Below are 21,958 nucleotides of genomic sequence, written 5' to 3'. Positions count from 1 at the left end.
ACATGCTACATTTGAACATCATTAATCATTGTTAATCATTGTGAAACATTGTTAATCATTGTAAAACATCGGGAAACATTGGGAAACATCGTTAAACTTTGTTAAACATCAGGAAACATTGTTAAACATTGTTAAACATTGTTAAACATTGTTAAACATTGTGAATCATTGTTAAACATCGTGAAACTTTGTTAAACATTGTTAAATATTGTGAATCATTGTGAAACATTGTTAATCATCGTAAAACAATGTTTCACGATGTTTAACATTGTTAAACATCGTGAAACATTGTTAAACATCGTGAAAATTGTGAAACATTGTTAAACATCGTGAAAATTGTGAAACATCGAGAAACATCATGAAACATTGTGAAAAAATGTGAAACATCGTGAATCATCGTGAAACATTGTTAAACATTGGGAAACATCGTTAAACATTGTTAAACATCGTGAAACATTGTTAAACATTGTTAAACATCGTAAATCATCATGAAACATTGTTAATCATCGTAAAACATCGGGAAACATCGGGAAACTTTGTTAAACATCGGGAAACATTGTTAAACATCGTGAATCATCATTAAACATCGTGAAACATTGTGAAACATTGTGAAAAACTGTGAAACATCGTGAATCATCGAGAAACATTGTGAAACATTGTGAAAAAATGTGAAGCGTCGTGAATCATCGACAAACATCATGAAACATTGTGAAACAACGTTAAACATTGTGAAACATTGTGAAACATTGTTAAACATCGGGGAACATTGTTAAACATTGTTAAAAATCATGAATCATCGTGAAACATCATGAAACATTGTTAAACATCGTGAAACATTGTTAAACATCGTGAATCATCGTTAAACATTGTGAAAATTGTGAAACATCGAAAAACATCATGAAACATTGTGAAAAAATGTGAAACATTGTGAATCATTGTGAAACATCGTTAAACATTGTGAAACATTGTGAAACATTGGGAAACATCGTTAAACATTGTTAAACATCGTGAAACATCGTTAAACATTGTTAAATATCGTAAATCATTGTGAAACATTGTTAATCATCGTAAAACATCGGGAAACATCGGGAAACTTTGTTAAACATCGGGAAACATTGTTAAACATTGTTAAACATCGTGAATCATCATTAAACATCGGTAAACATCGCGAAACTTTGTTAAAGATCGTGAAACATTGTTAAACATCGGGGAACATTGTTAAACATTGTTAAAAATCATGAATCATCGTGAAACATCATGAAACATTGTTAAACATCGTGAAACATTGTTAAACATCGTTAAACATTGTGAAACATTGTGAAACATTGTGAAACATCGTTAAACATCGTTAAACATTGTTAAACATCGTTAAACATTGTGAAACATTGTGAAAAAATTTGAAACATTGTTAAACATTGTGAAACATCGTTAAACATTGTTAAATATCGTAAATCATCGTGAAACATTGTTAATCATCGTAAAACATCGGGAAACATCGGGAAACTTTGTTAAACATCGGGAAACATTGTTAAACATTGTTAAACATTGTGAATCATCTTTAAACATCGTGAAATTTTGTTAAACAAAGTGAAACATCGTGAATCATCGAGAAACATCATGAAACATTGTGAAACATTGTGAAACATCGTTAAACATCGTGAAACATTGTTAAACATCGTTAAACATCGGTAAATATCGGTAAACATTGTTAAACATTGTTAAACATTGTTAAACATCATGAAACATCATGAAACATAGTTAAACATCGTAAAAAATGTAAAACATCGTGAAAAAATTTGAAACATTGTTAAACATCGTTAAACATAGTTAATCATCGTGAAACATTGTGAATCATCGTGAAACATCGTTAAACATTGTTAAATATCGTGAATCATCGTGAAACATTGTTAATCATCGTAAAACATCTGGAAACTTTGTTAAACATCGGGAAACATTGTTAAACATTTTTAAACATTGTTAAACATCGGGGAAACATTGTGAAACATCCTGAAACATTGTTAAACATCGTGAAAAAAATTTAAACATCGTGAAAAAATTGTAAACATTGTTAAACATCGTGAAACATCATTAATCATTGTGAAACTTTGTGAATCCCCGTGAGACATCATGAAGCATCGTTAAACATTGAAAGAAGCATCGTAATAAGACTGTAAATAAATCGTCTGGCTCCGTTAGCTCATCTTTATCAGGTAAAAGACTGAAATGTATTTAGGATAAAAACAGGAAAAGGTAACTGATGATAGGGTGAATCTAAATGTGAAGATGGCTGAGAGCTGTTTCTCATGTCGAGATCATTTTATGTCGCTCAGTTTTTTAGAGCGTGCTCCGCTCAACAAAGGTCGACATCGTGGTTGTAAATATGCATAGATAATGGGTAGGTGAAAGCCTTCTTCAGCTGGGTTTATATTTCAGTATGGGATGTGTTCGGGTCACTACAGCTTGTGTTGTTTCTGTGAGCACGGAGAGAAATAATCTTATAAGCAGAAAAGAAGCAAACAAAGAGGCGTCAGTGAACGTTATCTAACCACAGCCACTGAATGCAACGTTTCCACATGAGCGGCTGCTGCCATCACTTCTGCATCAACTGATCTGAGAGCAGCACCGGAGCGCTCGCCACGGGCTCCACAGCACCTACACATGATGAAGACGATGATTATGATGATGGTGGTGATGGCGGGGACACCTCAGGGTGCTGCAGCTTACAGCTCATCAGATCTCCAGCCTACGTAGGACTCAGCCTGTTTGTCCGCTGGCTGTTTGTTTACGGAGAGGCTGCCGTTACATAAAGTGAAAACACCTACAGTTACTTAATTTATTACTCATTTATTTTTGGCTCTTTAATTCCTTCCTGCAGCTGTTTCTGCAGACGTTTAGCATCACAGCGTCGTGGTGTTGACACTTCATGGAAACTGGGCGAGAACTGAACTCCACTTTTCTGTGAATTTAATCCACATGTATGTTAAAGTTAGAAGGGTCAGTCCCTTTTCTGATCATTACCCCGTGCCTCATTTAAGGAGGCTGTAGTCCTCCAAGCGGGCGGCCGGGTTTGAATCCGACCTGTGGCTCTTTTCCTGCCTGTCATTCCCCACTCTCTCTCTCTCTCTCTTTCTCACTCTCTCTCTCTCTCATTTTCTTACTCTCTCTCTCTCTCTCTCTCTCCCTCTCTCATTTTCTTACTCTCTCTCTCTCTCTCTCTCTCTCTCTCATTTTCTTACTCTCTCTCTCTCTCTCTCTCTCTCTCCCTCTCTCCCTCTCTCTCTCTCATTATCTCACTCTCTCTCTCCCTCTCTCTCTCTCCCCCCTCTCTCTCTCCCTCTCTCCCTCTCTCTCTCTTATTATCTCACTCTCTCTCTCTCCCACTCTCTCTCTCCCACTCTCTCTCCCTCTCTCTCTCTCCCCCTCTCTCCCTCTCTTTCTCTCCCTCTCTCTCTCTCTCGCTCTCTCTCTCCCCCTCTGTCTCTCTCTCTGTCCCCCTCTGTCTCTCTCTCTCTTTCTCACTCTCTCTCTCATTTTCTTACCCTCTCTCTCTCTCTCTCTCCCTCTCTCTCTCTCATTACTCACTCTCTCTCCCCCACTCTCTCTCTCTCTTCCCCCTCTGTCTCTCTCTCTCTTTCTCTCCCTCTCTCCTCATTTTCTTACCCTCTCTCTCTCTCCCTCTCTCTCTCTCATTATCTCACTCTCTCTCTCTCCCACTCTCTCTCTCCCACTCTCTCTCACCTCTCTCTCTCCCCTTCTCTCTCTCCCTCTCTCTCTCCCCCTCTCTCCCTCTCTCCCTCTCTTTCTCTCCCTCTTCTCTCTCTCTCTCTCATCTCTCGCTCTCTCTCTCCCCCTCTGTCTCTCTCTCTCTCTCCCCCTCTGTCTCCTCTCTCTCTTTCCCTCTCTCTCTCTCCCACTCTCTCTCGCTCTCTCTCTCTCCCCTCTGTCTCTCTCTCTCTCTCCCCGTCTCTCTCTCTCTCTCTCTCTCTCTCTCTCTCTCTCTCTCTCTCTCTCTCTCTCTCTCTCTCTCACATCTTACTTCTGGGAGTGACAAACTGGTCTTGTCTTCTGCGTTAGCTGGAAATGAGGTGGAGACGCCATATGTGCATCGTGACGTCTGCATGTAATCGTTTTAAACCTGCGATCAGCCGCAGTGTTCTCTCTTTTCGCTCATATTTTAAAATGGCAGACGTTTGTGTTGTACAAAATAAACACACTCAATCATTTTCCTGTGATTTTAGAGAACTATTCCTTTAATGGTGTAACGGGCAGCCTCTGTTCCTCTCAGCTCAAATTGATCATGGCGTGCTCTCAGTCTGCTCGCCGTGTGCTTGGTCTGCATAAAACACGTCTGCCTGCGAGGCTGAACACGGAGCTGCAGACCGTCTGTCTGCCGGATCAGAGGTCAGCTTGGACTGTTAAAGAATGATACGTGGGCATGAAAATAAAAGAGCGTGGGCAGAGAGAGAGGCTGAAACGAGACATGAGGTCAGAGTCCTCACGTTTAGAGCAGCTTAAGTTTCTGCTGTGAAAACACGAGATGTGACTCAAACAAAGTTTTTATTTCATGTCTTGCATGTTTGCTAAGGTGAGAATCCACTCACTGGTTTCTCTTTGGCTCTGTGTTTGTTTTGCTGTTGCACCTTTATAACAGACTCCAGACCAACATGCTGTAACTTATTAAATGTTAAACAGCCCACATGCATCACTGCTAACACTTTAAACACCCCGGTCACCTACACACATATGTTCATACACCAAAAGTGTTCATAAACAAATACGTCTGGAGGAACTGTACAGCTGTTTTATCAAACTATGAAATATTTATATGAGCAATAAGTGCTCCAACAGCTTTACATGATCTCACTTCTCGGGGGAACTATGCCGTGATTTACAGAAGAAGCCGTTTAGTGCCCTCTGCTGACTCATCCTGGGATTACTCCAACACACCTTCACCTCATGGTCTGAAACTTTGCCCACGTTTAGCTTGAGCATTGTAACACTATATGAGGGTTTTTAATCATCTTAAAGGCTTTATATGCGATTTTTTTATCCAGCAGATGTCGCCCTTGAGCACCAGCATGAAACCAAAACAACTTGCGCTACATTGTTGTGTTAGCATGCTAATGCTAGCGATCTTTATTATGCTGGTATCTTCACACTGCATGTAAATTTACCTGAAATGAGCGTGATCTAGAAACACAGTTAAGCAGTGAGTACAGTATGTTATTCTTCTTTTCTCTAGTCCCTCAATTAAACAACTTTTATACACGAGGGGCGGAGTCAGCCGGCCGTCCTGGCGATGTAAACAAAGTGAAGATAGGACTCTGAAAACTCTGAAAACATCACAGACAGTGGGACTCGGGTGTTACACCCATTGTAGACAGTCATGACTCACAGAGTTATTTTCAGAGGAGATACTTGATTTCTATTTAAGTGTGAAAAATCACATAGAAAGACTTTGAAGATGTGTATTCATCTGTCGACGCAACATTTCCTTCTGTCTGTTTGGTAATAACTACAGAGAGATATGCTTTGAAATCTGTTTTATGAACTACTTTTAATTAGTGCAGCTGATGACTCTGATATTTAACATACATGAATAAACAGACTCTGTTCTTCTGCCTCTCCATCGTCTGGTCAGAGAGTTTGATCTCCTCAGACGTGTTCTCGGCGCTGCAGAGATGACGGATACATGAAGTGGGCCCCGGGGCCGGTGTGAGGCCCCCAGGAGGCCTGACCCCCCCCCCTCGTTTGAGGCTGAGGGAGGAGTGGATGTGCTGCGTTCGACAGGGGCTGCGTAATGAATTCACTTTGACCAAAAGGTCAAACTGAGGCGGATCTTTTCCAGCTCACCGTCCGCCCTGATGATCGTCAAACATCTCAGATCGGACACGAAGGGCAGAGTCGCTCCTGAAACATCACATCAGAAAGAAGGACCTGACCTGTAAACCTGAGCAGAGACTCTTCTGTATTTCAGATGGCTGATTGTACGGGCCTCCTTATCTTTAAAAATCTACTCATTTATTATTTCACAATCCTAAATTTATACTTTAACTTGAATATTTAAATTATCTTCCTCTTTTCTGCATGTTAGTATTTAAAATCTTACATTGATCCATAAAATATTTACAGTATTTTTAACCTAATAGGTAGAACGGGTTTGTCCTGTTAGGGCCGATCACATGGAGACGCTTCATGCTCGGTGCCGTCTCTCCAAAAGCATCTTTGGACAAAAACAGCTGAGAGCGCCTGCTGAGGCTGTGTGCGCATACGGGTGAAAATAAAATGAGTGGGGGAAAAATATATTCTAGCAGTGTAGAGCTCTCACCGTCGCTCCAAGACGAGCAGAGGTAGAGCCTCCTACTTGAGTGGCTGCTTTGGCCAAAAGTACAATTGACGAGCGCTACGACTCGGCGCCCAAAAAAAACATCAAGTAGCAGCGGAGAAGAGCGCCCAGCAAGCGCACTGTACCAGAGGGAACCAGGGTCATGCTGATGACGCCTTTCTCTCCGTGTAGCTCAACAGTTCGATCGCAGGCGTCTCCAATGTGCACCTTGAAGAAATCTTCAGGAAAGATGCTGAACTCATAAGTCTACAATTCACTTAGCAGACGCTTTTATCCAAAGTGACGTACATCAGAGAGTAAGAACAACACAAGCAAGGATCTAGAAAAAAGGGAACAATGTCAGTAAGAGCAAACGATCAGCTTTGAGTCTGATTGGACACACAGGTGCTGACAGGAAGTGACCAGAGGCAAAGCACAACATTGAGGGCAGTTCTTGAGAGCTCTAATCAGTATAGAAACCATCTTATAAGTCGTCGTTATCAAACAAAAACCATCGTCATTACCATCATCATCATCAATAATGTGGAGACCATCATCATTAAGTTAGTAGGTATTCATGAAAGAGCTGGCTCTTTAGCTTTTTCTTAAAGGTGCAGAGAGTGCACAGGCTGAAGAACACAAGGCTTTAATGCTGGTAATGAATAATATTTTAATTTTATGATGTCATCGAACAACTTCTTAGTAAATACATCAAACTGGTAATTAGACTCTGATGATGATCATGTGAAACCTGGTTCGAGCGCCGTGTGTTTGGGCAGCCGTCCCCCCCTCTGAATCTAGGAGCTATTTTAAGGGGCTTAAAGAGGGAAAATCCTGTTTCATTATCCACAGACGAGGTGGCACAACTGCGTCATGTAACTCAGATTTTTTTATTTTTCAGCTGACTGGCTGCGGCGGCAGCACGTTCGCCTGCATGTGCCACATCAGCCATGCATGAGCTCCCAGATTTGATTGCTCAGTAATAATATTCAGCATGTCTAACTGCGGTTATAAATAGACAATATGTGACTGTGTGTGTGTGTGTGTGTGTGTGTGTGTGTGTGTGTGTGTGTGTGTGTGTTGTAGTAATCAGAGCGCAGCTGCTGTTGGTGTCACAGCACACACAGGATGTATGAGGTCACGTGCTCTCCGGGCCGGCCAATCAAGGTGCGTCTCACTTGATTGACTCTCATCGGTCGGCCACTGTTAACGACACGGCTTTCAATAGCGCCTGCGGCGGGCTGCTCTCAGATGTGTGTCAGCTGTGATGCAGACATGTACGAGTGTGGGAAGGTTTACAGAGGGGGGAAATCATTTGTTGCAATTTCCTAAAGTGCTTTTCAAAAACACAACTCTGAGGTGTCTGTGCTTACCAGAAGAAATCCTGTTTTTATGCTCAAGGCCACATTCATATTGTATGTCTTTGTAATACTTCAGATACAGCGGAAATATTTCTACACATGAATTTAAAGGAGATCTATCAAACTCCCGCCCACCGTCAATGATGTCACTCTGGGTCGCCTGTTGAGTAGCGTTGTGAGATGTGGAGCCGAAAAACTTCCTTATTGATCTGATACTGGCATCGGTAAAATCCCTCCTCTCAGTCGCTGCCTGAAACGCTTCATTTCAGCTACTGTCTCTTTAAGGCCCGCCCTCCCCCCGCCCACTCTCCTCTGATTGGCCAGCTCTGTCTGCAGAACCTGAGGTCAGGTTTCGTCCAGCCAAAATCAGCCCCTGTGCTTTTATTGTGAAATGATGCTCGACTTAGATAAAGGTTTTTCCAGAGCCCGGCTAGAGTAAAGAAAGAGGTGATAAATAAAAAGGTTTTATTATTACAGACACAGGTGTTATTCAGAGTTTTCTAAGCCCCCGTGTCCTCCTGGCGTTTTCAGAAACGCGATGGCTGTGTGCTCATGAAGCGTTTGTGCGCTGAGATGAAAAACGCTGTCTCTATGGCAACAGTGTGTCGACAACAGCCGCTGTATGACTGACCCTGCTCTGTTACTTTTTACTGAATGTTTTATATTTGAGATTGTTTACTTCAGCGTCAACAGCGTGTTCAAGATTTTAAACTTGAAGCTCTCAGAGCAGCTGTACAAAAAAAGGCGGAGCCCCCGGAAAGAAGATGCTGGGTGCTGCTCTTTTTGTCTGAGCGCCGTCTGCTGAAGAAACTCCAAAATGTTTGTCATTGTTGGACATTCAGACCCCCAGATGTGTAAAACATTCAGGCTCGGTATGATTTTGTTTTGAAAGCATGATAAGAAATGTTTATGTTAATACCAAACGGTCTTATCCCCCTGCAGCACATTTCCTAAAAGTGTTACCTAATCTTTGATTCTGTTACCGAGAGGCACGACTCTGATGTGGTCATTTCTGTGATGTAACGGCTGCAGACCCCTGCAGAAAATGTGCCTTCATAAGAGCCTCTTGCCGCAGTGTGTCCGTCGTTTGATAAAATCGCTTCACGTCTCATTTGTGAATCCGCTGAGCGTCTCTGTAGCAGACAGTTTCCCCGCACTTCTTCTTCATCACACTTCCCTCTCGGTGAGGACGAGGGTGTGAAGTCGTGGGCTGTGCTGACGCCCGAGCGGCAGTGGCGCCGAATGTTCTTCATTCATTCTCAGACGGTTTGAGAAACCAAGAGAGGGAACTGGAGCAGAAATGTTGCGGCTCATAGATGAACCGTCGCAGGAACATTCAGCATTCATCCCTTTTTACTCAGCATGCTTTCAAAGAGGATATCATGATGAATTATAAACACAACTTTCTGAATTCCTGTAGAATCCAAACAAGGACTGAAGTGGAGGAGTGTGTTGACGCTCGAGGTGCTGTTAGACCCGATCATCTGTGTTCGAACAGGATGTTTAGCATCTGCTTATTTAAATTAGACAATGTATGCTGATAGCTTTAGCATCCCTGATTGTTCTGGCTTCTTCTCCAGGGATGGTTTGCATTTTCTTTGCTCTGTTAACTCCGGATATTTTTAGCCATCAGTGCTTTGTGGCACTGCTTGAACTGCTCTGCCAGTCCACCACTCAGCCATGGTGGAAATATCTCAACTACAACTGAATGGATGAGGGTTTCATGATACCAGAACTTTAAACTTTGATATGATTCTGGTTAAAATCAAACCATATTGATAACTGTATTTTAATACTATGGTAACAGCAATAGGGATCCTGGGCAATGGACACTTACTATTGGGTAATGTATGTTGATTTAAATGCATAGACATGCACACTGTCTGAATTGTACAAAAACATTAGCAAAAAGTCGTAGTTTATTTAAAGGTGACATATCCTCCTCCTCCTCTTCTTCAGTGTAAATAAGTCTCAGAGCTCCTCAAAACATGTGTGTGAAGTTTCTTGTTCTAAATCCACTCTGATCCTGTATTTGATCATGTCTATAAACCCCTCTATTTCAGCCCTGCTCAGAACAGGCTGTTTCTGTGTCTGTACCTTTAAATATGTAAATGACCTGTGTCTGACCACGCCCCCCCCCCCCCCCCCCCCCCCGGAAGGGCTTGGGTGTACTCGATCTTTCTCGCTCCATGTCCTATTGTTTACGGTGAGAAGGCAGACTCAGAGGGCAGAACAAACACCTCACTGTGGGAGGAGTCAGTTGTGACGGTTAGGAGCACAAAAGTTCAGCACTTTTACTTTCAAATTTCTGAACATTAAAATAACAGAGATTGTTTCATTTTACAACACGTGGTATCATAAAGTATGTAACATATGTAACGAGACAGTGGCAGGCTTCTTCTCGATGTCAGGCGTCACATAACTCTCGTCCATGCTGGACTCACGCAGACAGTCGCTGGATTATGAAGTTTGGGTGTGAAAAGAGATTTTGGCATCCAGCTTTGAGACGTGTGTGTTTTAGTGTTTGTGTTTGATCCTTTCTAAACTGCAGTGGTATCTGTGTAATGGTTGCAAAAACACTTTGGCTCAAGTTAAGTCGTGCAGGCTGCGGTGTGTGCTGTCTGATGCCTGCCGGGATTTGCAGTGTCAGTTATTAAGTACATAATGCCGAGTGCGCTCAGTGATCCGCCAGCCATCTTCACAGCCAGAGGTCAGGGAGGGTCTCTGCAGGAAAACAGATCCAACACACACACACAAATATTTCAGCCATCGCTGTCTATTTTAAGGCAGCACAAACACACAAATGCTACAAATATTTAAGCCGCTGATAGAGGGATTATTCAATATCTTAAAACATCACAACCTTGTATATTCTTCTGTTTCTGTGACCCTGTGGGGCCTTAAATGTTCAATTTAAAAACAACAAAGAAATGTCACATCTGGTTTGATCTATTAGGATTTTATAAATTGTGTTTCATGTTTCCTTTAATTAGATCTCTGCTCTGAATCAATGATTAAACCGCTGTGGTTTTTGTTTCAGCATATATGTCAAATGTGTTGATTTTAAAGACCACATGATTTAAATTTCAGATCTGATAACTGCTCTCATATCTGGCAAACCGAGGGGCGTGTGTGTGGGGTGGGGGGGTCACTTTATCATTTCACTCACTAAACATCCTACTGATTGGACCTTTAGTTTGCTGGTGTTTGTTGCAAACATGTGGTGCCTAACAGGTATTTTCTATGGAGGCCTCGAGCGGACAAATATGTATTTTGTACAAAAAAAAAGAGTTTGCAAGTTGGTAATTTTTTAGGCATTTTCACTAGTGTTTATTTCTCCCCCTCATGTTAAAAAGTTTATACTTTTACATAATCCGATGTCTTGCCAGTGTTATTTGTCACATGTTGGCCTCCGTACAGCCGGCCGTCAGCTCGTATAAAGTGAAGCTTTACTCCAGAGTTTGAGTCGTAACTGTTTCATCCTCCTCCTGTTGAGAGTGGATGTGATTATCGGAGCTGCAGCTGACTCTTTTATCATTATCGTTGTTGTTGTTTATTTCTGATCAATGTGAGAGTTGAAAGAGAGAGAGAGAGAGAGAGAGAGAGAGAGAGTCAAGGTCAGGAAAGGCTTACTGCAAACTCAAACGGTAACCACGGCGACCGTGAAACAATCCAAATGAGAGGTAAGAATGAAAATCAAATCAAATCAAATGCATTTTCCTGACAGGATGAAAACATGAAATAAATAAAATAAGAGAAGAACAGCCTCCAGGTTAGCGTGATGTTTCACAACCAGAGCAGTGAATCATCACATCGAACACACACACACACACACACACACACACACACACACACACACAAAAAAAACAGTTTTTCTCTGTGCATATATTTACACTGTGTAATGCCAGACATGCAGAACACATCATCTTTAGTGGTGACTCTTCCATACCGCCTGCACTGAATACACACACACACACACACACGCATACACACACACACACACACACACACACACATCCATGCAGAGTGTTTAATCTGTTTTGCAACGACAAACACGCGACACATTCTGCTTCAAATACAGACGAGATTCAAACTGCTGGAGCGAGAGAGAGCGTCCAAATGTCACGTTTTACATGTAAATGTAAAATCACATCTGCAGAGAGAGGAGACTACAAACAAGAGGTGTCACTCCTGTACGTTTACACACACACAAACACACACACCGGAGTCAATCCAGTCTGTAAAGCTTAAATGGAAAACTTCCTGGTCTTTTCAGTTACAAGAAATCCTTTTTTCTATCATATCATCACATTTGGATGAACTACAACACCTGAAGTAAACAACCAGAGAGCAGCATCTCTCCTGTGCGACAGAAAAAAAGAGAGAGAAGAAGAAAAACAAAAAGAAACCCTCCAACATCAGAGAGTCGAATGTGGTTTAATACTGCAGCACCACCTAGTGGACGATCATGAGACTGACCAGAGTCTGTGGAGAGTCGAGAGAGATTATTTGTTCATACACAAAATATGTGTTATTTTATTTAACAACATAACAACAACTAGAAAACAGAAGAACCTTCATCTAGTTGATGGAGATTTGTATTTGTTATTTCTTTGTCTTAAAGTGTTTCTTCAGCATATGAGTGGAAAAAAAAACAGAAAGGGGAATTAAGATTCTGCATAACCAATCAGTGTGTATATGTGTATTAGTCATTTTTCAGTGTTATTGAATCTTGAATGGTTGAACATTTCAAGTTTTTGCTCAAAAATAAAGAACTGGAAAAGACAGATTTGAGTCCCTCGGGGAGATGAATCCATAATCGATGCATCCTGAGGTTCATATTTTATTCAAAGAGCTCTGTTCTTTATTCAATGAGACTTTGAGTCATTCATGACGGACAGATCTGTGGAGGACAGATCAGGACGATTACAGGATCAGTGATCACAGGATAATCAATGATTAAGCCATTCAGACAAAATCCTGCAGACATGATGATGCAGAGAGGTCACGGGGAGGTCACAGTGGTGTTCACGTTGTGAATGGACGATGAGAAAGTGACAGGAGGTCGGTCACGGTCAGGTCAGAGCGCTCACTCGGCTTACTCCAGTTTATTTCTGCAACACTTCACAGGACGATGTTTTTACCTTTTTACTCCTCAACATTCATCTTCAGCGCTTCAAGTATTATTCATATACACAAAATGAAGAGTCTAGATATCAAATAAAAAACAGAAACATAGTGTACGTGCAATCCTGCAGACTTCTTTAAACTTTATAAATTCACTTTTAATTACTTGTGTTTATGTTCATGTTCTCACCGCCGTCACACAGCATCCCCGCTGTTAATGCTCTTTATTTCTTATTGTCTTTATGTCTTCTGTTTTGGAGCATTTGGAGTCGCTCAGTCTGCAGGGACTCGGGTCCCAGTGTGGATCGAAGTATGGAAGTTGGTCTGGATGCTGAAGAGGAGTAGAAATCTTTAACAATGACTTAAAAATGTTTTTCCACATGTAACCAAATATTCTGTGTTTGCCATAACTAATCATAACCTGTTTGTTTTTGAACCAGGCTGTAAACATGTTCATGTTTTCTGTAAAAACTGCTTTTTTGTAAAAATTCATATTTTTGTTTTACAAAAAGTTGTAATGAGTGTAACTGTGTAACTGCCTCAGAGAAGACAAAAGCAGATAGCGCCCTCTGCTGTTTGTTTCATTTTTTTGTTTACTGCAACTTCCTTCTTCTTCTCTCCCTCTAAAGTCCGTCCACAAACTTCAACTGGTCCAGAACTCTGCTGCTCACATCATGTCCAGATCCCCCCCTCTGTTAATCACATCACTCCTGTCCTGCAGCAGCTTCATTAAGCTCCTGTTTAAATTTTCATGTCGACTTCAAGATTCTGCTCGTCACCTCATAACCTCGCTCCTCTGAACTCCTGCACCGCCCGCGCTCTCAGGTCACTTCCTGTCCACCAGCCTTCAGCCCTTCTAACCCTCACCTCTGGAACTTCCTCACACCAGACATCTGTAACATTGAGTCTTCTTTAAACTGGCATATTCAGTCTGATCATCCACCCTGCTTAAGAATACTCTCCACAAGGATTTTACACATCCTGTAAATTATTCTGTTTAAAGTCAATCTTATTGATTTACTGTTTTATCCCTGCTTTGTAAGGTGACCTAAAATTATTTGAATGTATTATTATTATTATTATTATTATTATTATTATTAATAATAATAAATCTCACGTTACTCCCTGCTGATGTCTTTGATCAGGTGTGAATTTCAGGTGAACAAGAAGGGACTACGCTCATGTTTTAAATGTCAGTGTAGTTTTTTTCTTAAATCTCAGCCCCCAGAATAAAACTCCCATTCTCGTGTGTGTTCTGAATCAGTAATGATTGCTGGTGTTGTAGAGGGGACGCCTCCTCTGGATATGCAGCAGCAGGTTTTTGGATGTTGGTTTGTCGTTGACACCTCTTGGCCTCCCTGTCGAGGGAGCGAGGAGAGACTTTCTCCTGCCCGCTGGATTTGGCGCTGCAGGGCGGCTGCATATGCTGTGGTGGATTACACTGATCCAACTTAATGCCTAAGACCGTGCAATCATTCATAACTACAGGAGCTGTGGCGGGCACAGCAGCACTGGATGCTCTGAGCTCCATCTGCCGCTGCACGGAGGATTAACTTCGAGGAAGATGGGGAAAGGTGGGGGGGCGGGAGGACCATGGGCACATTTAAACCCCGGCAGGAAACTCTTAGTCTAACCACTTAGCACCAAAACATCCCATTTTGTGTTTTTAAAGCTGTAGAATAATTTCTAATTCAACATATTTCTTTAAAAACCTGATAGAGTGATGTTCAGCACTTCATGGTTCATGTTTGTTTGACCAATCCATCACCCTTGACGACCAAGAACAAACAAAATCTGGATTATTGTAGGCCGTAAATGAAGTAGTTGCAGCACCAGTAACATCACCCAGTGGTTGATTGACGTCCCTTTTGAAGCCTCAAGTTCATTATTATGGCTGCCACCATTTTTTGTGTTTACTTATCAATAAAATAAATTTCTAATGTGGCTGGTTGTAGAAAGTGGAGCTCAGACTTGGACGGTCTGTTAGTCTAATAAAGCTCACAGAGAGAGACAGATTATTAGTCTACATGATCAACATCACAAAAAGGCTCCAACAGCACAAACAAGGCCCAGAGGTTAAAGGTCAGGGACTGAATTAGCTGAGGGGACACCTAGAAGACAACAAACATTAACAAACATTAACATGTTTTCTGGTCTTTTCTTGTTGTCTGTGTTTCCACAGAGAGTTGAAGCCCTGCCCTCCAATCATCAGGAGAGTCGACGCCCTCGCAGGAACCCCCTCCACCAGGACAAACTCATTAAAACTGCTGCTGCACTAAAAAAAAAAAAAAAAAAAGCATCCACAAACCCTTTTTGAACTCTGTGCCTTCAACCAAAAATTCACCGGTGATACTTTTTTTCTTTTCTTTTTATGATTTTAGATTTTCTATCGAGCAGGACTCCGAGGATATATCTGCCTGATGTAGGAGGGCCTGGGATCTGCTCTCATGCTTTGTCTCTCTGGAGAAAAGAAAAAATAGAAACAATCAAACCTAACGAGGACATGCAAGTTTTGATCATTTTAATGTCCTAACGTGTTCTTTTTTTTCTACAAATCGTGTCAGTGATTTACTTCATTATCAGAAGAAATCCCTCGCTGTGCAATATCAGTCGATATTTATGTGAAGTTGTCATGTGGATGTAGACTCTGGACGAACTTTTTGGTTTATTTTTGTAACAATGTTTTCCTGATTTCTATTTTTCTAAAACGATGACGGTGTAAAGACGATGAGAGAGGAGGAAAAAAAAAATCATCTGAACACATTGTGAGGGAGAGAGGACGTCCGCTTGTTGCTGAAGATGATTTGTGCAACTTTAGTTTTTCCCTTGACTGCATCCCCTCCTGCTCCGACCAGGGCCAAAGCCATAGCCTATCTCAGATAACAATACACCTGTGTTTTAAACGCACCGGTGTCCCTAACAGCATGATGCATTCAGGGTCTCACAGTGCGGGGCCGACGCCACAGGCTCCTCTCGTGGATTCCTCTGAGCTGTTGGATTCTTTGAGCGATGTTTTGGTTTCTTCAGTTAGTTCAGGGGATTGAAGTATTTAGTATTCTCTACCTTTGTGTGGCCTGTTCTTCTTGCTGTTATTTTGTACTTCCTCCTACATATCAATCGAGCAACTATAAGTTGCATGAGTGTGTGTCCCTGAGAAAAATGAGTGAGTGTTCACCAGAATGGAGGTAAAATACTGTGAATTCTCAAATTTGAAGCAGATTAACGGCCTGTTATTCAGTATGAACCAAATTCACAATGAAAAATGTTTTTTTTTTTAAAAAGAAGAAAAGAATACCAGTTAGAAATGGCTTTTGATTGGTTAGTCATGATGTAAATATGTTTATATCGTAAAAAAAAATAAAAAAGGACATTGTCTCCAACTAGTCACTTTCTGGTGTGTGGACTACCAGTTTGAATTATCAAGTTTGGTAGTTTGGACATTGCCATCTCCTTTTTGGAGGGGGAGCTAGGTCACTGTGGTGCTAACTTAGCTAGCCCCGCCCTAAATGCTCATCTGCTTTTTGGTCAGTTTGACTCTAAATAGGACTATAGAGCTAAACAGTGCTATTCACATCCATTTCCTGCAATCTAAGTTTTAGTAGGGCTGTCAGTATTAACTAGTTAATCATGAAGCTCTGAAATTAATCTCATGATATTTTGTCCCTTCAGACTCTCCGTACAAAGTGGTCCTCAGTGTCTCCCTGTAGTCACAGTGATTTAATAGAAGGACTCTGCTGCATTGAATGAGACATTCAAAGATGCAGCAGAGTCCTTCTTTGAGGACGACTATCTACGGAGAGCCTGAAGGGACAAAACAGCACAAGATGAATTAGTTAATGGAGACGGTCCCTATTACAACATTATAATTAACAGTATAATACAATAAAGATAAATATAGAATGAAGGTCAGTAAACATTCAGTAAGAAGCTAAACCATCATTTTTTGGGTCTCGTTGGATGGATTGTGGGATGCGTAGTTTCTTCACTCCCTGAAAAGTTATGTACACAGACTTCAACCTTTGCTTTTTTTTCCGTTTTCCAATTGTTGTTGTTTTTTTTGGCACTGAATCAAATGTTTAATAGTCATGATTATTTAGGTAGCTGGTTGGTTTGGATCCAGGATTAAAAATATTGAAATCAGGATTTATTGAAATGTTGAGAGGTTTTGAATGGGAAAATTTACTTCTGGAAGTACAGCCTGCAACAAAGTGGACGGTCACTGTTGAGCTCTATTTACTGAAAGAACATCATGTTGTATTTAAGGTGACATGAAACTGGAGGTTAAGACCATAAACTAGGAAATTAGGAAAATGTTTACTGACGGAATAAAACAACTGACAAGTAGCAACATTGTCCACACTGATTTGTGCCTTTTAGCCCATGTTAGGGTGGCAGTCCATAAAGCCACCAGCTGATCTGTTCTTACATGTTAGCAGTCGTTCCCAGACTAGTGAGGAAACAATACAAACATGACTCTGCATATTCATGCGATTCATGAATAAAAAGTTAGGACAAAAACTGCAAGATGGGATTTAAGAACTCAGTCATGAATAGGAATACAAAGTCAGACATTTATGGAGATTTCAAAGTAATAAAGCTTAAACAGAACATATTTCTCAATTCTAAAACTGCATCAAGCAACATAAAAAAGAGATGATTGAAACGGATCAAAAAGAGGAACAATTCTTATTAAAATATGATCATGTTCACGTACAACAAATGTCCATTTTGTTTAAAATAAAAACCTCTTTCTGCAAAAAAAAAAAACAACCTGTAGGCCTCTGTTTGAGAATTTACAGTATTTCCTCTTTTATTGTTTCAATCCTGTTTCCTGCAGTTGTGAAATGTGTTCTGTGTTTCCTCGAAGCTGCTATCCCTGTACTGTGTAGATCGGAGATGTCCAGCCTTATCCTGAAGTCCTGCAAACATCCTCACACACAAAAACACACACACATTCAGGTTTAACATGCATCAATAACTCAAATCAACTGCATCAGAGGAACTCAACCCAGTTTGCCCCTTTCAAGGAATCGTCTTCCCCCCTCTAGAGTGGATGCTCTCACAGGTCACCATGTGGTGGACTCTGAAGCTTCAGTGTTTATCCAGCTCTGCATGGGTCTGTAAACCTTTCTGTGTTCTAACCTCTCTCCATTTTTCAAAAGCATCTCCAATATTGATCCTAGTTTGAGCACGTTTCTGCTCGTGGAGCTTATTAGAAACATGCAGAGGCTTTTTAGGTCGGGTACAATCACTTCTATCTGAACCACTTCTCTTGACCGCTTCCACATACTTTAAAGAAACCCGTTAACTGTTGGTTAGCTTAGTAGCCTTTATACCCCTCTGTTCCATGAAGTTGCACAGAAAACTGGTCAGCACAACCACTCTGTAAGCGTTTAGCTTTCTAGGTAGCCACCAGTGAGACAGGAATATTTAATGTGACTCGGCTTTCATGTAAACCTTTTTAATTTTTAAAGGCTGACTCAGTTTTTACAAAAAATATCAAACAGCATGCACATCCGATACTTGAGTACTGGGTGCCAGACAAAAATATCTGAAGAAAGGGAAAGACGAGGTCTGCACACCAGAAGCTGCTTTTAAAACAGCGTCTATCTGTTCAACAAATCCTCAAATGTAAGAACTCTGATTCCTTCTAAGGCAAACTGGAGCTGTTAGTTCCACAGATTTTGTTTTCCTTTGAATCATATCCACATATCCTGACCACATATCTTGAAAGCGACTGTTTGTAGGCGAATCTGCAAAGTGTATCTTTCCTTTTAATGCATGATTTTCATTAAATACAGCCCTTCATTTATATCCACCAGGGATGTTGTGTTCTGCCAGCAGTAGTGGAGGTAGTTTCCTTATGTGTGGATTCCGTACACTTTGCTGCCTGTGAGTGTGAATCATCCGTGAAGCTGCCTCCGTCCATCAAGTACCTTTACTGACACCGATCCCCAAAACAACGCTGCCAAATTGGTCTGAAAAAGCCAACTTTTTTTTCTGACGTTCTCTGTGTATAAGTGGTTTAAGTGTAACACATGTTAAACCTCATCCCGTTAATGTTACATTGTGTTTTTAAGGAAATGAATCCTGTTTGTTAAACTGTTAATAATATATGCAGAAGAGTTATGAAATAAACTGAAACAAACTCAAACTGGTTGTGTTTAATATTTGTTTTCTGCAAGACGACTTTGTTTTTATTTTATAACACAGTCAGCAAAGTTTCACCAAGGTTGTCTTTCTACTTATTGGAAAAAACAAAGTATATATTGAGTCGGGCTGGCGATTAATTGTAGAATGTCGAGTTAATCGCGATTAATCACATGTTTGAAATTAAATTATTTTGCGTTTCAAAACTATTTTAAAGACCATAGTTACAATTTAAAACAATTCTGAAGAGTGTCTCGATTTGAGAATGAATTGAATGTGACTAAATTAACTCTATGATCTTGACTTGTACATGCATGACTAAAATAAGTGCTGCTGATGTGGCAATGACTAGAGACAGCTTTGAAAGTGTGTATTCTCTGTAATAGAAAGTTTATTTTTCTTTATTCAAAGGATTACACTGTTACTCATGAGGAGATATTCAGCGTGCATGTACAAAATGACTCACTGATGTCCAAATATCCCGGTTATGAAGACATGTTGACACTTTACAGGAGTTCCAGTTCAGTGGATTTCTGTCATACAGGTCCTCTATCTGTAAACTATTGTTCCCGGTGACGGTAAGACATGTAACTGGTCACAACAGCCTGAGGACACAAGACGCCAAACTGAGGACACAACACCTTTTAGGCCTATTATTATTGGTGTTTTTCATTTCTTCACATGTCAAATTAATGTGAAATTATGAATAGCCTATTGAAATTGGGAACAGGCTCAGAGAAAGGCCAACAATTTCAGATTTCATCCACTAGATGGCGTCATTGGATCGTTTTAGTTGCTCTGGTACATCATGGTGTAGCCTATAAATGTTTCTTCTAGAAATAAACATATAAAGACCATTTTTACAGTTTAAGTCTGTTTTGTGTGTCACTCATTATATCAGTGGTGCCAAACCTTTTTTAGCCTGTGACCCCACTTTGACTTCACAAAACTCTGGTGACCCCACACATCCAAAACACAAACAACTTTTTGCTTTAAGCAATTAGTTTTCAATCATGTAATAGTTTTTCTACTGTGTTGCAATCAAACATTTATTTTAGACCATATTTAGGCTTTTTCATGTTCATTATTATGGACAATTTCTGCTCACTGGATGACAGACAGAGACTGATTGGCCATGGCCCACAGGAACCAGTGTTAACTATATTTTAATATAAAAACAGTTTTTATTGATCAATAAATACAAATTGCAGGGGACCACATTTGAATTCCATACAACCCTACATGGTTTGGGAACGCCTGCCTTATATTGACCTACTGTTAGCAGTTTGAGCCATCATTTAGAAAAACTAACTAAATAAAAGCGAAATTAATCTGAACAACACAGATTTGTATCTGGAGATTACCGATTTAAGTCGGCACATCTGAAATATAATGAATGTGTTTTAGAAGATAAAACTGTCTTTAAAACGGTCATTTCAACCATAAAAAGCTAAATTTGAAGTTAAACAAATCACAGGAAATTAGTTTAAACCGTCTTGACTAACAATTAATTGTTAAAATGTATGTGTCACTTGATTTACCAGGTTAATCTGGAACCTTTGTCCCTTCTTTGAACGCAAAACAGAAAATTAACCGCCGAGAAACACAAAAAAAGTATGTTTGACTTCCGCATTCTTACAGTGAATGCCGCGCTTCCGGATCAGCCAATCACAGAGTGGCGGCGGCGCAGGGTTCATTTGCATGAGACATGTTTAAAATGAGCCGGCTCTGCTTTCTCAGCACGCATTTTCTCACAAGGAAAACAGCAAACATGCCTGAAGGAGGAAAAGGAGGCGTAGCGAAGAAGGGTTCCAAGAAAGCCGTTGCTAAGAGCTCCACCAAAGGTGGCAAGAAAAGGAGAAAGTCCAGGAAGGAGAGCTATGCCATCTACGTCTACAAGGTCCTGAAGCAAGTCCACCCCGACACCGGTATCTCTTCAAAGGCGATGGGCATCATGAACTCTTTTGTGGGCGATATTTTTGAGCGTATCGCTGGTGAGGCCTCCAAGCTGGCTCACTACAACAAGCGCTCCACCATCAGCTCCAGGGAGATCCAGACTGCTGTCCGCCTGCTCCTGCCTGGAGAGCTGGCCAAGCATGCTGTGTCTGAGGGCACCAAGGCTGTGACCAAGTACACCAGCTCCAAGTGAACACTTCAACTGTCCAACCAACCCAAAGGCTCTTTTAAGAGCCACTCACACTGTCTTTCAGAGCAAGTTCTATATTTTAAATATATGAGCAGTGACACTGTAATGATACTCTACAATACCATCAATTGTCCAGTTAGTCAATATTCATATAACTTAAGAATGAAAGTCTTCTATTGGTCTAGAGGGTATAATGTAGGCTTTTAAAATAGTGTCCTCAAACAACAGACTAACACACACCACATGTATGAGTTGTAAGTCAGATTGTTTGATGTGTTACAGTCTGAACTATATGGTTACCTAACCACCTACCAGACATCCACATTTTGCTTAACAGGTCCCAACCCATGACCCAACTGATTGAGTGTCTAATGTCTCTAATGAAAATAAAAGTCTTACAGAACCATGATGCTTTTGCACAATGATGTCAGTTAACAGAAGTTAAGCATTTTTACTGCACCATATTTTCATAGATGGACAGTTTAATATTTCATACAGTGCACCATACAGCCTCATGCTTAAAGAATATACTTTACTCCTGATAGTCCAGTAGAATTAAGCTGAATACTCTAATTTCTGCTGACATAACAAAGGAATAGGAACTCTGATACATGATCTGGACCTTTATACTCTGTGCTTATAATAACACAGGTGCTGTGATTCCCATAGCCAAGAGTATAGCTCTTTTAGGCCTTTTATCTGATTTAAATGCCAATAAAATAACAACTGAAATGTAAAAAAATGCACTGGAATGAGGAAAAAGCACTTAGTGTTTAAAAGGTGGATCACTGATTTCAAATGAAAAGATAATGTATAACCTATATTGCAAACCAGGAGAGTTTAAAAAGA

At 40.6% G+C, this 21,958-nt stretch overlaps 2 protein-coding genes across 2 annotated transcripts in view; both read left to right on the top strand.

Annotated features, from left to right (window-relative positions):
• The window catches only part of LOC110000945 (potassium voltage-gated channel subfamily A member 1), a 38,391-nt gene extending 19,424 nt beyond the window's left edge, over nt 1–18,967 (top strand). Inside the window, exon 2 of the mRNA XM_020656330.2 lies at nt 14,996–18,967. The gene's annotated coding sequence lies outside the window, so the exon portion shown is untranslated. The remainder of the gene's footprint in view (nt 1–14,995) is intronic.
• Nucleotides 18,968–20,698: 1,731 nt separating this feature from the next.
• On the top strand, nt 20,699–21,534 carry LOC110000957 (histone H2B-like). The gene has a single exon (XM_020656341.3). The coding sequence runs from the start codon at nt 20,735–20,737 to the stop codon at nt 21,110–21,112; it is 378 nt and encodes a 125-aa protein (XP_020511997.1). The 5' UTR covers nt 20,699–20,734; the 3' UTR covers nt 21,113–21,534.
• The last annotated feature ends 424 nt before the right edge of the window (nt 21,535–21,958 follow it).

The sequence above is a fragment of the Labrus bergylta genome, chromosome 23 (assembly GCF_963930695.1).
Source record: "Labrus bergylta chromosome 23, fLabBer1.1, whole genome shotgun sequence".
NCBI classification, from domain to species: domain Eukaryota; kingdom Metazoa; phylum Chordata; class Actinopteri; order Labriformes; family Labridae; genus Labrus; species Labrus bergylta.
The sequence above is the reverse complement of the archived record's forward strand: the minus strand, read 5'-3'. Positions and strand labels throughout refer to the sequence as shown.

What these genes read in the sequence shown, in the direction of transcription:
- LOC110000957 (XM_020656341.3), top strand. Translation starts at nt 20,735, where the DNA reads ATGCCTGAAGGAGGAAAAGGAGGCGTAGCGAAGAAGGGTTCCAAGAAA.